Source organism: Camellia sinensis, chromosome 13 (assembly GCF_055761805.1).
Source record: "Camellia sinensis isolate YWXY chromosome 13, ASM5576180v1, whole genome shotgun sequence".
In the NCBI taxonomy this organism is placed as follows: domain Eukaryota; kingdom Viridiplantae; phylum Streptophyta; class Magnoliopsida; order Ericales; family Theaceae; genus Camellia; species Camellia sinensis.
Window position 1 is genome coordinate 32,329,049 of NC_138973.1, and position 17,893 is coordinate 32,346,941.

The 17,893-nt window shown below is 34.2% G+C and overlaps 1 protein-coding gene across 1 annotated transcript; it reads left to right on the forward strand.

The window, feature by feature from the left end:
* The first annotated feature begins 15,713 nt into the window (after positions 1 to 15,713).
* LOC145805284 (uncharacterized) lies at positions 15,714 to 16,904 on the forward strand. Its single transcript, XM_082900400.1, has one exon. It carries the CDS (start codon positions 15,714 to 15,716, stop codon positions 16,902 to 16,904), a length of 1,191 nt encoding a protein of 396 aa, XP_082756526.1.
* The last annotated feature ends 989 nt before the right edge of the window (positions 16,905 to 17,893 follow it).

The following is a 17,893-nucleotide window of genomic DNA, read 5'->3' on the forward strand; positions in this document are numbered from 1 at the left end:
AACCCTATTAACAGTTGCTTTATTATCGTTCGGTATGCTATATACACCAATTAGTATATTAATTAGTGTATCAACACTAATTATGATATTATTATTGATCCCACTCATTATACAAATTACAAATACCAATTTTTTTTAAAAAAATTATATCACATCATCAATTGATATACTAATTAGTACACTAATTGATACTTATAATATTATTCATTATCCTTTTATTTTTAACTTTTGTTCGTAAGTACGTAGTAAAAGCCTACCACAAAAACCTTTCCACTTCAACAAATTTGTTGTTTGATTTAAAGCCACTAAACACTTCCAAACTGACTGCAATGATAATATAATGACTACAATTTTATATCACAAAGGGGTGTTTGATTGGACGGACTGGATAAAAGGGAATTAAAATCTATCGAATTTAAATCATTGGACTGTGAATTCTCCGGACTATTTGGTTGGATTGGATGTATATCCCGTGTTTGTTTTCTTATGGGATTAGATGTCTGGAAATGACTATTTTTAGTGAATTTAATGTTTTGTTAGACGGACTGGATATGATAAATGAGCAAAAGAATATTTTACCATTTTTCAATTGTTTACTAAGTAATAGTAATATTAAACATATCTTTAATATTTTAATTATTTTTAGCGAAATAAAATTTTATTTTATTTTATTTTTTACACAATTAAATAAATTTATTTTTTAAAAATTAAATAAATAAAACATCAATAAAAATATATGTTATTTTTTTAATTAAAATTTTAAATAAATTTATTTAAAAATAATAATAATTAAATAATGAAATTAAATAAAACATCTATTAAAATTTAAATAATGAAATTAAATAAAATATAAACAAAATTTTAAAACAAAACATCAATAAAATATTTATAAAAAATTATTTTAAAAAATTAAATAAATAAAACATCAATAAAAAGTTAAATAAAATTATTTTATTTTTAAATTGAGACATTTAAATTTTGTTGAATTTTACTAAATTTAATACATAATTAAATAATAGAGGGTCAAAATGGTTATTTTACCACCTAATCTCAACAATAAATAATCTCATGAAAATTATCCCACACCCCCCCCCCCAAAATGCCGGTAAATAGTAAATAGTCCCCCCCTTATCCCCAATCAAACACACCCAAAGTGTTTACTATCTCTTGTGTCATTAGGCCGTGTTTGTTTGGGGGGACTGGATTAGGTTGGATTAGCATTCTCATGACTGATAGTTCTAGGATTACGAATCCCTTTGAATTATGTATCTTATCCTATGTTTGGATTGAGTTAGGATTATAAGGACGGGCCAATCCGATATTTGTTTAAAGAGATTGGAATGGATAGGACATAACAGGACATAAGACATCTAATATATTGACCATAATATCCCTATTATAATTATTGTAAAATTTTACACTAGCATGTGTTATAATTTTTAAAAAGCAAATTTTCCTATTGTTGCTCCACATCCATGTCAATTCATTTGAACAAAATTTAACCTACTTTTTTTAATAGAAAAAATAAAAAATCATTCAACTATAAAATTTATATATACATAAGTAACCATTAAAAAAAATACACTGCTATTTTAATCATCTAACCATTCATTGCCAAAATTCAAAAAAGTATTTCTTTGAACAAAATTTAACCCCCATTTTTTTTTAATAGAAAAAATAAAAAATCATTCAACCATAAAATTTATTTATACACAAGCAACCATTAAAAAATATGCACTGCTATTTTAATCATTCATTGCCCAAACTCAAAAAAGTATTCATTTGAACAAAATTTAACTCTTTTTTTTTTTTTTTTTTTAACAGAAAACATCAAAAATGATTTAACTATAAAATTTATATACACAAGCAACCATCAAAAAATATGCACTGCTATTTTAAACATCCAACCATTCACTGCTCAAATTCAAAAAGACATTCATTTAAACAAAATTTAACTCTTTTTTTTTTTTTTTTTGAACAAAAAACATATCAAGAATCATTCAACTATGAAATATAGCTATTTAGAAAAATAATGATATTAGAAAATATAGAAAACGGAGCAAATATATTTATAAGAAGATGCATACAAAATACTAATTGTAGACATGTTGAATTAAAAGTCTATGATGGTAATTAATGATTACTAGTACCATTCCTAATTGTTATAAATAATAATATTATTGTTCTTAGATCATCTCCAACAAAGAATATGCCAATATCATGTTGTTAGTTGCATTTTGAAATTGTTTTGGGGTTTTTTTTTTTAAATATTTAAAAAATTTCTTAAATTTTGAAAATATTTACAAATTAAAAAAATACTTTATGGAAAATTTTCAAATATATATATAGTCAGGGTTAATTTGGTCATTTCATGAGTTAGTCCAGGCTTGGGCTCAGTTCGCTAATTTATATCCTACCACCCTCTATGGAATTGAATAATACATTATATGTGGGATACCATATCCAGATAGATTATTGTCCAGTTCAAATTTTTAATCAAACATCGGATTAATAATTTTATTGGACTATTAATCCAATCCCAAGCACATGTCTACCCAATGTCATGTTTGTTTGGGTAGACATGTGCTTGGGATTGGATTAATAGTCCAATAAAATTATTAATCCGATGTTTGGTTAAACAGTTGAAATAGGAATTAATTATTTTAAACTTGACTATTAATTAAGATAGGATACATAATCCAACAAATTTATAGTCCTAGGACTATTAGTCATGGGAATGCTAATCCAGTCCGCCCAAACAAACATGGCCTTAGTGTACTAATTTAAAGGGCTGCATTACTAATGCTATGATTATGCATCAGATAATAAATACTTCATATGATACATAAATACAATCATTATAGTATTATTGCCTGCCAATTGGGAAAAAAATTAATTAAGAAAAGAAGAGGCATTACAAAAAAAGAAAAGTTGGCAAGGTGTTAACACTTGGACTGTGTTCGGATCTTCAGTTTGAGTAGGGATTTGTGGACGGAAAGGAAAGGAGAGAAAAAGGAAAAAAAAAATAAAGACTTGTGTCACTTCTAATCTTTTTCAGCTTCAAAGATCTCACGCTGTTCCAAAAATGAAATTTTCAACAGAGAAGCAACTCAACTCCATCTAGCCACCCAAAAAAACTCACCTCCATCTTTGATTTCACCCAGATAACAGTCCTCACCTTAACTAGCTCCACTAGATCATTCCAAATTCACCTCAGTTCCATAGAAGACAACCACATTCTTAGTAATCCAAAGAGACAACATAATTGCAACGAACAGAGATTCCCAAATTTGTCTAATGAAATCCATTGCAAACAATCCTCAGAATTCCACCTCACAATGATAGTGTCCCAGTAATCTGTGAAGCTCAACCAGTGAATTTTCTTTTCCAATTCAAATAGTTTCTTCTGGAACTCAACCTCCATGATCCCAATAAACATCATTTCCCATTAGGGCAGAACAACTCTGCCACCACAGCTTGCTTCCGAGTAGACACTGTAAACAATCTAGGAAACAGATGATCGAGAGAACTTTCCCAAACCCATACATCAGACCAGAATTAATTCAGAAAATGATATTGTGGTTAAGCCTTGAATTGAAGTTGAAGTAGTAGACTTTAAGCTTTGAATTGACGTTGAATTAGTAGACTTCTAAAAAACTGGATAAAATGAGCTTAAATTGATAAATAACAATAGCTAGTTGATAGAATTATCGTAAAGATATTGCAATGTTATCTTCTTGAAAACAACTACTGAGAATTAAACTACTGAAACGACAGCCTCAAGGACTACATAGTAAAATTCTTCACTGTGGACATGACTGTAATTTTGCATTGGACAATTAAAGTATCTTTGATGAGGAAGCCCTTGGAGGCATCATGGAGATCACTAAGCAGCATGAATGCAGGGTAACCATATGCACAATGAGAATCAGCACTGATCCAGTAGCTACCTGCAACACAATAGTTGTGCAATTGTTATTCGATTGCCAAAAATAGAACCATGTTAGAGGGAAAGCCGTTAATAATCTATGGAAAAACCAACAGATCCAATGGATGTTATTATTTGTCATATGATGTAAACTCTGAACTCGAAATTAACATAAGAAAATTTTCAAACGACGAATATGCGAGTTAACTTCACCTGTAATTTCTCAATGTTGGTCACGGTATTGGTTCCTTATGCAGAGACTGCCTTTTGTAAATATTTTTCGTACTGAAGGAAAGGTTTCCCGATTATCTAATGCTAAAATGGGGGACAGGAACTTGTCCTTTTCTTCTGAATATCCTTTGGGACACAGCCATAACCTCCTGGAGTCAATACAAGAAGACATGGCTAAGCAGTAATAAATCCACTTATTTGAATAAAATAAAATAAAATAAAAAAACAACCCCCAATTAGTATCCATTAATGTGTGTTTGGGAGGGGTCAGATTGGCTACATACCTAACGTTTGGCATGAATGCACAAAGTGGCTGTCCTCATTCTTGAACCAAGGTTTTAACCATTGAACCAATGGTTATCCCTACTTATTGAAACTAAGAAGAGAAAAATTCAAGAAATGCATACCACTTGCAATTTCCAATAGTAAACACATCAAAGTGATGAAATACACCATCTAAAGCTGAAAACCTATCAACTTCCAAGTGTAAGTACTGTCAAGTTCCTTAAGGAGGGATAGACACTCCTCTCTGCATGTATAATTCATGACAAAAATCTCAGCTCCGAACATGCAAGTGTCATGGATCAGGAATCCATTACTAGGATCATTGAAAATATTAAGTGGAAGTAATTGGGTGAACCCCCATTCAGTCTTCAACCCATGAAAGCGTCTCATCTTTTCGTTGGAATCGAAAAAAATCAGGTGTGCAGAGCAATGCCCAAATATTGAATATAATGAAAGAAGCCTCAAACAAGCATCAATCAAATTAACTACCTTGGATGGTCATGTACTTGTCTTGAATCTCATCATACACAAACAATTTGAAGCTCACATTGACCTCCCAACCAGGAGGTAAATTATTTGTCTCTGCAATTACCAAGTACAGAGAGATGTATTCTTCCCCGTTTCTTTCTTCATCACCATTTGGGTAGGGAGACAGTTTCCTTAAACACAAAAGACCTAAGAATCAGCTTATGGGTATGTCAATATCAACAGGATGAAGATGGAAATTTCAGAAACAAAGGATATAGAAACTCAACCATTTGTAGCCACTGGCTTAAAAAATGTCTGATTCATAATTATGCACTTTGGTATCAAACAGTATTTGTGAGAGTTGTGAGAACGAATCGATCTTCAAAATGTAGTGAGCGGGTGGTCTATCTCGTAGTGATCTCGTTACTTCTAAAGAACAATGAAGCGATTAAATGTGAAATCACAAACAAAGATGCATAGATCGATGTTGTCAATTAAAAAATAAAAAGATCACACAGAGTGTAGTTTTGGTATTTCGAACATTCAACAAATATTTACTTGAATATTGCACTAAAATTGTTGATTAGCTTTCACAATTTTTCTACTGATCTCTATGATCATGGACAACTGAATAGAAGTAAAACGCAACCTCTTGCCTTAAGAAAATCATAAATGATTCTTGGACCGTTTTTCTAATTAAGGACACTCGCATAAACATGTACACTAACGATGTAGAAGTAAATACATTTATTTAAGTTCAACTTGTTAAAAACTAGTTAGATAGACTTGTTATGTAAATAAATCAAGTTTTAAAATAATTTAAAATTACTTAATTTTTCAGTCTAAATGTAAACAACTTACTACTCAACTAAACTCAATAGTGCTCGTTTGGCATGAAGAAGCTTGAGGCTTTTTGATTAAAATAGTCACAAAATAGGCTAAAAAATCAATAAGACAAAATGTTATATCCAAATCATAATTATTTTATTTTTCTCTCACAAAAGTTAAAAAAACTAAAAAGTCAGCTCACATCCCAAACGAAGCCTATATATATATATATAAAAACTACTCAAGTTTAACTCAATTAAAAGTTCAACAGTTAAACAAGTAAAATTAAAATTTAAAAAAGAAAAAGAAAAGTGTCATTAAATTTCAAATCAAACTTAAAAAACTACCTACTTAACCCGACTCAAAACACACAGTCACAAAGTCGACGCAAAACCGCCCTCCTCCGTCTCCCTCTTTATGCATGTGCATATATATACACACACGCTATCTATCTATACAATTTATTTATACTATTATATAAAGTAAACACCTTTGTTGGTGTGAATTGCCACACTTTTCCCTTTCCCAAATTGTGCCTATACAACTACCTCTATATAACCATAGTTACCAGAATCTCAATCTGGATTTTCTAGTTTCGAACTGTACTAGATTAAATTCAATAGGATTTTAAAGTGACTACAATCTTAGTCATAAAATCATATAGAATCGTACTATTCTGATCCTACCAAAAAAAGAAAATTTTATTATTTAATTCTTATATATGTATGTATATGTGTATATCTATATAAAATTTTTACTATAAACTCTTTCTCCAAACATTTCTTCTAATTTATATTAACATAAAAGATGCTTTATAAATTTATTGCTTTTTTTAATGATTTTACAATTATTTAACATACATTATCATTGTTGATAATTTTTCATTTTATTTTACATTAAAAGTAAAATCTTATGATTTTACGGTCCGATCCGCAAGCCCTTACTAATAATCCTACCTAGCATCCTGATTCTATCAACCTTATATATAACTACTTTATATTTTGATTTTGACATTTAAATTTTGATAACTTTTCACCTTTTGAAAAAAAAAAATTGATTACTTTTCAAATTATTTTCTTCTCCTTCTACATTCAACTGTTGATTTTCATAACACACCCATCAAGCGCACACACTGTGTAATATATATATATATATATATATTGTAATTAACATGAGTGGTGCTCTTGTTTCTCTCTCATTATTCATAGAATCCTGACCATAAACACCCAACATACGGACACTCTTATATGTACAATAAAGGTTAATTTTACCTTTTATTCAAACCAAACCAAACTAAACCAAGCCTTAAGTCCCATCAAATGGAGTCGGCTATATGAATCCTTCTTCTCCATGTGGCCCTATCAAAGGCCATTTCATTAGTCAAATTAAGTAGATCCATATCTCTATTTACAACGCTAGCCAACGTTAATTTAGGCCTATCCCGTCCCCTAACCCTTCCATCTACCGTCACAGCATCGCATCTCTTCACTATTGCCTCTGTTGGTCTCCGTTAAATATGACCAAACCATCTCAATTGATTCTCTCTCAACTTATTTTCTATCGGTGCTACTCCTACTCATTCTCGAACACATTCGTTCCTAATGCTGTCTTGTTTAGTCTTACCACACATCCATCTTAGCATCCTCGTCTTAGCCACACTCATCTTATCTACATGTTGTTTCTTGGTTGCCCAACACTCCGTCCCAAACAACATCGCTGGTCTAATAGCTGTTATATAGAACTTACCTTTTAGTCTAGTGGGTATTCGTTTATCACACAGTACCCCAGACGCACTCCTCCACTTACACTATCCCGCCATAATTCTACAGGCCACATCCGCATCAATCTCTCCCGCTGTTGTGATAATCGACCCTAAATAACGAAAATGTTCACTCTTAGGCAATTCTTGGTTCTCAATCCTCACTTCTTCTCTACTTTCATTGTTACTGTTACTATATTTACATTCCATGTGCTCTGTCTTAGTTCTGCTTATTCAGAAACCTTTGGATTCAAGAGCTTTTCTCCAAATCTCCAACTTTGTGTTAACTCCTTTTCTAGTCTTATCCACTAGCACGATATTGTCTGCAAAAAACATACACCATGGCACGTCATCCTGAATATTTCTCGTCAACTCATCCATAACTAAAGCAAAAAGATAAGGACGTAAGGTAGATCCTTGTTGTAACCCTACAGTGATAGAAAATTCATTTGTCTCTCTAACAGGCGATCTAATAGTGGTCACCACCCCTTCATACATGTCTCTAATCACATCAATGTAACATTTTGTCACCCCTTTCTTCTCTAACACCCACCATACTATATCCCGGGGCACTCTATCATATGCTTTCTCAAGGTCGATAAATATTATATGAATGTCTCTTTTCTTTTCTCTATACTTCTCTATTACTTTTCTCAAAAGATAGATCGCTTCCATTGTTGACCAGCCAGGCATGCACCCAAATTGATTCTCTGACACTTCTGTTATATCTCGCAATCGGCATTCCATCACCCTCTCCCACACTTTCATTATATGATACATTAGCTTGATTCTTTTATAGTTGTTGCAATTCTGGACATCTCCTTTATTCTTATAAATTGGCACTAAAATACTCTTCCTCCACTCATCTGGCATATTCCTAATCAATAAAATTTTGCTAAACAACCTAGTCAACCAAGCAAACCCCTTTTTACCCAAACACTTCCAAGCTTCAATAGGGATATCATCAGGTCTTAAAGCCTTATTTGATTTCATCTTATTAAGTGCAATCTCCATTTCAAAGTTCCTAATTCTGCGATAGAGCCTATATTCTTGATTTATGGTATTACTGGCTATTTCTTCCCCTATTGTCGTACCTCCATGCTCCTCATTTAATAGTTTCTCAAAATAATTCTTCCATCTTTCCTTAATCTCTTCATCCTTTACCAATACCTTAGAATCCTCACTCTTGATGCACTTAACTTGATTAAAATCTCTTGTTTTCCTCTCCCGCATCCTAACAAGTTTGTATACGCTCTTCTCTCCCTCCTTACTATCTAGTCTAGTGTATAGGTCATCATAAGCTCTCAACTTAGCCTCTCTCACTACTTTCTTGACCTCCTTATTAGCGAATCTATAGCTATTAAGGTTTTCCTCAGTTCTATCCTTCTGTCACTTTTTAAAGAACTCTTTTTTTGCCTTAACTACTGTTTGAACCTCTTCCCTCCACCACCAAGTTTCCCTAGAGCTGGGTCCCGTTCCTTTCGACTCTCCAAGCACTTCCATTGAGATTCTCCTCATACAATTAGCCATCGAGTTTCACATAGTGTCAGCATCATCTTCCCAGTCCCAAGTACCTTCCTTAACCGTTCTATTCTTAAATATTTCTAGTTTATCCCCTTTTAGGTTCCATCATCTCGTCCTATGACACCCGCAATCCTTTCTAGCTTGGTATTGCCCTCTAAAATATAAATCTAGTACCAAAATCATATGTTGAGAGGCCATGCTCTCTCTAGGAATCACCTTACAATCATTGCATTTTAGGCGATCCACTTTTCTCACTAAAAAGTAATATATTTGGCTCTTAACTGACCCACTCTTAAAGGTTATCAAATGCTCCTTCATTTTCTTGTACATAGTATTGGCCACTACCAGGTCAGAAGCCAACGCAAAATCTAAGATACTCTCTCCAGTCTCATTTCTATCACCAAAACCGTATCCACCATGCACCCTTTCATAGCCTAGTTTATCTATGCTTACATGGCCATTAAAATCTCCACCTATAGCCAAGTTCTCTCCTACAGGTATCTTCTATAAGATCTCATCCATTTGCTCCCAAAAATCCTTTTTAGTCTGATTATCTAGTCCTATTTGAGGGGCATATGCACTAATAACGTTTACTATATTCCCTCCAATAACTAGTTTAACTAACATAATCCTATCCCCTTTCCTAATGACCGTCACTATATTTTCCACAAGACCCTTGACAATTATGATTCGTACCCCATTCCTGCGTCTATTATTACCACTTTAATACAGTTTAAAACCGGTATCCTCAATTTTCCTAACTTTCTCACCCGTCCACTTAGTTTCTTGTACGCAAGCTATACTAACTCTCCTCCTAATCATAACATCTACCAATTCCATCGTTTTACTAGTTAAGGTTCCTATGTTCCAAGTGGCTACCCTAAACCTATAGTCCTGGACTAGCTTCTTTACTCGCGCTTGTCCAGAGAAGCGCAAGTACCTTTGCCCCTTTTTCACCCCACCTAGGCGTCGATGTGACGCCCCTTGCTCACTTTTCGAAACACCCAGAGGCAAGCGCAACGTGTCACTTCAGGGGAACGACCTAGAATTTAAACGATTCAAAGTAGGATTCATTGTCATAAGGGATCCATACGGCTTTTTACGTGTTGGCTGTCGGCTATCTAACACACAACCACTACAAGAAATTAGTCTTTTAGCGACTAATATTTAAGGACTAATTAAATTTAGTCCCTAAAAATAATCTTTTAGAGACAAAACTAAACTTGTGATAATTTACTTATAAAACTACCAAAATGACTCTTGATATTTCCTGTTACGCTGTGTAACTTTTTTAGACCAATAATTTTGGTCGTCAACACATATTATTGGCATTTTTTAGGGACCAAATAATGAAAAATTACAAAACCTCACCTGATGCAAATACACACTGAAAACCGTATCCAAGCTTCACGATGTGTAAAAACTTCTCTCTCTATTTGTCAAGCTCCATCGCAAGCTTCATTGTAGGTCTTCGCTCTGTCTATCTCGAGCTCCATTGCAGATCAGTTTGAGATCTACAAGCTTCAGTAGATCTACCTTGTTCTTCACATTTTCTGTAGATTTGGTGCGTCTCTCTCTCTATCTATATATATATATATATCTCTGCCTATACATATACATATGTATATACATATATATATATATATTGTAGATCTATGAAGAACACAATAAGTAGTTCACATTTTTGTTTGATTGGCCTGCACATTGTCATGGATGCAGTTTTTCTATAGGTTGATTCTTCACCTTCTTCTTCATTTTTTGCAGATTTCTGCTACTTTGAAGACATCGATTGGTTAATTCACTCTCTATCAAGGTATTTCTCGATCCTTCAAGTAGTATTGAGTTTTTAATACAGAGTGTAGCCAAAAATTAGTTTTAATGTCGAATTAATAAAATTCATTTAACTCATTATGTTTGATTTTTGTTTATTTCATCATTTTGATGTGAATTTTAATTATAGGTATTTCTCAATCCTTTTGATTTGAAATTTTAATTTAACTCTGGTTTGTTAAAAGAACTAGGCCATATATGTTCCCGGTTCTGTGTTGGCTGGAACATCTTCGGGGAGAGGTGAATGTCATGACCCGAACCCGCCCCCATGGGTTAAGGACGTGACCAGCCAGTAACCCTAAGATTACCTACGGCCTCAATCAAAACAGACTAAGACATCAGAGTAAAGGGGGCCAAAAGGGAAGCAGAATTTGAAAACTTTGTCCATAGAGTCGTGCTTATATGCACATCAACAGACCATATTCAGTCACGTTAATAACCCACGTCAAAAGTATAGTTTCACAAAGTCCATTACAGACAGGATCATCCAAAACGAGTCAACCTATGGCAGACTAATTACAGACAGATATACATAAAGTCCTTGCCGGCAAGGCAAAATATAATTACATAACAAAAGGGCAAGGCAAGTCTCAAAAGTGAGACGCAAGGCTGACTTCCTCAAAACTCGGATTTTTCCTAGCAGACTTCATTGGGGCTGGGTTTGGACTTCCCTTGGCTCACCTACAAACACATGAATGAGCGTGAGCGATAGCCCAGTGAATAATATCAAACACAGAAGTCATATAAACAATATGTACATTATACGGAGTCTAGATCAAGTGACTGTAGTTAGAACATGTTGGCCTTTGGCCCATTCTGATTTGCATCTACGTCAAAACGGCCTTTGGCCCACTCATTCATGTCAAAACGACCTTTGGCCCATCCATTTATGTCAAAACGGCCTTTGGCCCATTCATTTACATCAAAACGGCCTTTGGCCCATTCATTTATGTCAAAACGGCCTTTGGCCCATTCATTTATATCAAAACGGCCTTTAGCCCATTCATTTACATCAAAACGGCCTTTGGCCCATTCATTTACATCAAAACGGCCTTTGGCCCATTCATTTATATCAAAACGGCCTTTGGCCCATTCATGCATTCATATCGGACTTACGTCCACAATCCCAATTAGCAGTTCATAAAGCTTAAAAATGGGGTAGCCAATTGGACATTCACATGCATTCAAATATTCAAATATCGATATTACTCACAGTGATCGGCTTGTGGATTTGCCCTGGAGCTTGACCCTACACATTTCATGAACACAAGAGGGTCACTAACAGTTCAATCCATTCTTTAATTCACGTATTCCTCTTTAGGCTTTATTCTTATCTCATTAACTCATTTACGCCATTTAACACATGCCTAAGAGTGATTACAAGTGAAACAGAACGGAAAACGAAACACAGAATGCAGGAACGATATTTCAGAAAACAGGGTCCCCGCTCGAGCGTGGACTTACCCGCTCGAGCGGACCCTTAAGGCCTGCAAAAGTACTGGTTGCATGAAAAATACGCTCGAGCGTTAAATAGGGCGCTCGAGCGGAAGGCCTGTCAAAATAGCTCCTACGCTCGAGCGTCAACTTCCCCGCTCGAGCGGTAACCATGTCTGCAGAAAATGCTGGGAGCTCGATTTCTTCGCTCGAGCGTCACTTCACCCGCTCGAGCGGACATCGAAAATCTGGGTTTTCCAGATTGAGTTCTTGAGCTCCATCTTGACGTTCAAAGGCTCTAAATGCATGATTTCGGTCCAAACTTCGCATAATCATGTATTAACATGGTACAAACATAGAATTACAACATATTGCAGCTCAATTTCATAATTTATTTACATGCATGGCTCATTTTCCACCAATTCATTACCAATGTAACCATTTCATGCATTCAAAGCTTCTACTTCCATGGATTGTACATGCATGTGACATATAACCTTCATCCTCATCTCATATGATGAAAAGATGGTCAAATACATGGATTTCAACCAAAATTGCAACATGAGTCATGTGATTCAAGCTCAAATATGCAAATTCAAAACAGATCATACATGCATGCATATATAGTCTTCAAATTCATCAAAACCAACTCCTTCCATGTTCTTTAACATTCTTTCAACTTTGAACTTACAAATTACAAACAAGAGTCCATGAATTCACTCACCTAAGAGCTTCAACACTCAAGCTCTAGCCAAATCTTGAGCTAGATCGTCAAATTCCCAAGTCTTGAGCCCAAATTACACAAGTCTCTCCCTTTCTCTCTCTACAACCGGCCCTCTCTTCTCTTCTTTGAGTTTAATATCAGTCAAAATGAGACTAGGGAGAGAGAGATTGAGTGTTTAAAGCTTGACAACAAAATCCACTAAGGCCAAGATTATAATAATAGAATAGTTGGGCTCTAATTCATCAATTTAATCGGTTTAATCTAACCCAAATCAATTTTCAATTAAATTTCACCGTAGGCTCTAAAAATTATGCCTATCACAATGGCGTAATCAATTTCGGGTTCCGTGGCCGATAAGGCCTCCAATTTAATTTCCGAAGCGGTAAAATCAAACAGATATTCCTACGGTGAATAGATAGAAATTCAAAACCACATATTTTCACATAATGGCATACAAAACCATAACAAACACATAATCGTATACACATTAAGGACCAATTAGCATAATACAGAACAGGGGTGTCACAGTAAAGATCCTTGGCAAGGATCTGATTTCCCCAAATACATAAATAAATAAAAGTAATGCCAAACTCTAATATAACATGAAATATCATTGAAGCTTAAAAATTACTCAAGTTGTTTTTCTAGTCAGTGTGGAGAGAGCACAATCGTCTTGAAAATTACCAGTGATTTCACATTTTCAACTTCGCTTTGAACTAGAAAAGATCTTTATTTTTGTGATTCTGAACTTGGTACATATAATTGAATAGGAGCATTGTTGGAATTTCCTCAATCTGCCTTTCATGGACTTTTCTCATCCTTGTGTGGAATTTTGATTAATCATTCCAAGGACAAAATGGGGTCTACCTCCAATAATGTGAGAAATGTTTTGAAATTAACAAAGTAATGACATTATAATCTAGTTGAAATGAAGGGACTGGTAGGAGCAAAGTTCACAGTGATCACAAAAGTAGCAAAAATAAGCACAACTGTAGTGACAAAGAAGAACAATAACGAAAATGTACGGAGATTAAGAGCCAATGAACATGAATTTAGAAATAAAAAAGAGAGATTGAAAAGAATATAACAACATATACAATAAATTACAATGTAAAGTACACGTAAAGCTTATATGATTTCAAGCCTAGAAAGTACAGGTTTCAAACCTTGGTTCATGTGTGAACCAAAGTTCCAAAATGGAAGTGACTTGTAGGGAATGAAAAGCAGAAAAGAAAAGAGAAGAATGGTAAAAAAATATCAAGATTTGGCAGATAATTTGGAATCAAACATAAAGGCCGTATGAAAATTTACTGATAGACTTTGATAAAGTAACATGAAACACTAAGAGAGCTGGATAGTTAGTCTTTCATTTTCTTATTTAATTTTATCCATAGGGCTTGTTTGGTTTATTTTTCAGAAAAAGTTTTGGAAAAAATTCTCTACAAACAAATTTTTAAGAGTAATCAAACAAAACAAATTTTTCCAAAAAAAATCTCAAAATTTTGTTTGGTTATCTATTTTCCAAAATCACTCTCTCTCTCATACACATCAAATCAATCACTTTTTTTTTTCTTTTCTATTTGTCGGGTTGTGTTGGTTTGGTTGTTATTTTTTTCTTTTATTTTATTTGTTGGGCTGTGTTTGGTTTTTTTTTTTGAAGGGTGGTTGGTTATATGTAGGGATGTGTCAAAAAATTAAATATTTTTTTAGCTTTTTTTTATAATTTTTTTAGTTACTTTTTTTATTTATTTATTTTTTGGAAGGGTGGTTATGTTTTGTTTTGTTTTGTTTTGTTTTTTTTTTTTTTTTTGGGTATTGTTTATGCAGAAAAAAATCAACCAACCAAAAATATTTAACAAAACACAGATTTTTATTAGTCAAAAATATAATATCATGGTATATATGAAAGTATTAAATAATGTTTAGAGAGGAAGAAACTTTTGTAGTTATGCGGTTTTTAAACCTAATTAAGCAAAACACCCAGAATTCGTCTTAATCTCCTCATGTTGCTTCTTATCCCTTAAAACTCCAGGCAATTCAATCAAAACACGCTTAGATTCAACATCTTCAATCCCAACTAGCTGAAATGGTATTGTCCGAGATCTTAAGCACGTTTTGCCCAGCACACCCAAATCACAGCTCCCAAAAGCGCTCTTACTCTTCTCCTTCAGCTTTATGTTATGTTTTTCTTTCTCTACTTGTTTCTAGTGTATGTATGCATGTTTGCAATTTATGTTTTGTTTTTCTTTCTTTACTTGTTGGATTTTACTGCCGTAATCACCAGCCTCCTATAGAAAGCCATTTGGTATGCTATAGCCATTACACTTGGACTTAACATTGCCAAACCTTTCTTCTCTTAATAGGGTTTGACCTTATTTGATTTATGACCTTATTTAACTTAACATTGCGATTATTTATTTATTTATTTTTTAAAGTGAGGATATGATTGTTATCAATGTTATTATGTGTCCTGATGTTTTGCTTTTGCTTTTGTTTTATGTGGTGTGCCTTGGCAATACATCCCTGAATTTTTGTTTGTCAAAACATAGATATGAATCACATAGTCAAAAGTAGATAAACATATTAGTGAAACTTCTTCAAGAATTTAGTTGTGTTCCTCATTTAAGACCGCATATAGAAAGTAACAAGATATTGGAATTGAAGGATAATGTCTTTGTGTACTTTGTAATAGGGATTTCGGGATGGATAGGAGTTGGATGCAACTTCATAATAGAAGGTTACATCAATACATTGATGGGGTAAAAGAATTTATCATGTTTGCTCGTGATCATATGAAATCAGGGACGAGTAAGATTTGGTGTCCGTGTAATAGATGCAACAACCGTATCCAAAAAACCATAGATGAAGTTGAAATTCATTTGTTTGCATATGGGGTTGTCATAACTTACACTAGGTGGGTGTATCATGGGGAAGATTTTGAGTTGAATGATAGTGATCCCTCGGAAAATGAAAATGACGAATATTTCAATGATGTGACAAAGAAATCAAATTCTCCCAATACTGAGGTGCGAGAAATTGTCCATGACATACATAGTGGGCCATCCATATATGCTTATACTGGGGAAGCATCTAGTAGTCATAATCCTGACTTGTCTGGTGCTCATGGTAGTAAAGGAAATACATTTGCAAGATTAATGAGGGATGTAGAACAAGAATTGTATCCGAATTGCCAGCGATATTCCAAATTATCATTCATTGTTAAGCTGCTACATATAAAGGTGCTCAATAAATGGAGCAACAAATCACTCACGATGATGCTAGAACTGTTGAAGGATGCACTTCCCATCGGTGAAACACTTCCATGCTCATACAATGAAGTTAAACAAATACTTCGAGATTTGGGCCTTGATTATCAAAAAATACATGTATGCAAGAACGATTGTGTACTTTTTTGGAAGGAGTATGAAAATGAAGATAAATGCCCTACTTGCAAGGAGCCTAGATACAAATTTCATAAAGGTGAAGGTAAAGGTAAAAAGATCCCTCACAAGGTTTTGCGGTACTTTCCTTTAAAACCAAGACTACAAAGGTTATTTATATCAAGGAAGACAGCTACTGATATGAGGTGGCACAAAGATAAACACATAGAGGAGAAAAATGTAATGCGCCATCCGGCGGACTCTGAAGCATGGAAAGACTTTGACAAAAAGCATGAGCCATTCGCCAAAGATCCTCGAAATGTTAGGCTCGGATTAGCAAGTGACGGCTTCAATCCATTTGGGAATATGAGTACCTCATATAGCATATGGCCAGTTTTTATTGTCCCGTACAATTTGCCACCCTGGAAATGCATGAAAGATTCATTTTTTATGATGCCTTTGCTTATTCTTGGGCGTAGAGCTCCTGGATTTGACATTGATGTGTTTTTATGACCGTTAATAGATAAGCTAAATAAGTTATGGGAGGTAGGGGTAGAGACCTACGATGCATCAAGTGGCTCTAATTTTCAATTGCGTGCGGCATTATTATGGACTATCAATGACTTTCCTGCGTATGGTAATATATCCGGTTGGAGCACCAAAGGCAAATTGGCTTGTCCGTCATGCAATGAGAATGCATCTCACCAATACTTGCATCATTGTAGAAAAACTTGTTACATGGGACATCGTCGTTTTTTGCCTCATGATCATTTTTTGCGAACAAGCAAGTCATTCAATGGTGAGCCAGAGCTTAGGTTAGAACCTAAGTTGTTGTCAGGAGAGGAGGTCTTGGGTCAATTGGGGCATATAGACCCATTATTATTTGGGAAAATAGATTACCGTGGGAAGAAGCGAAAACGTTCTCCTCAATATTTAAATTGGACAAGGAGGAGCATTTTCTTTGATTTACCTTATTGGAAAACCCTCAAAGTTCGTCACAACCTTGATGTTATGCACATTGAAAAAAATGTATGTGATAGTGTTCTAGGAACATTGATGAACATTGATGGAAAAACCAAGGACATATACAAGGCTCGTCTTGATCTAATGGATATGGGTATAAGGCCTGAATTACATCCAAGGGAAGTACATGGCCAAACATTCCTACCTCCTGCTTGCTTCATGTTGTCTCTAACTGAAAAGAGGAACTTTTGTGAATTCTTGAGTTCAATTAAATTGCTAGATGGCTATGCATCAAACATATCACATTATGTGAACACTAGTGACTGTCGAATTACGGGGTTGAAAAGCCATGATTGCCATGTTATCTTGCAAAGATTGTATAGCGATCCCGGATTTACCCTTGTTGTATAGTGATCCGGACATGTGTCCGTGGATGTTGGTAGTTGATCATTATCTTGTTTACATCCTTTCTTGCCTTGTATTTGAGTTATAGGATATGTTGGGCAGGTTTGTTACAGGTTGGTTGAGTTTAGAAACCA

Bases quoted from the DNA above. Each gene is read 5' to 3' on its own strand.
- LOC145805284 (XM_082900400.1), top strand. From the start codon at position 15,714: ATGGATAGGAGTTGGATGCAACTTCATAATAGAAGGTTACATCAATAC.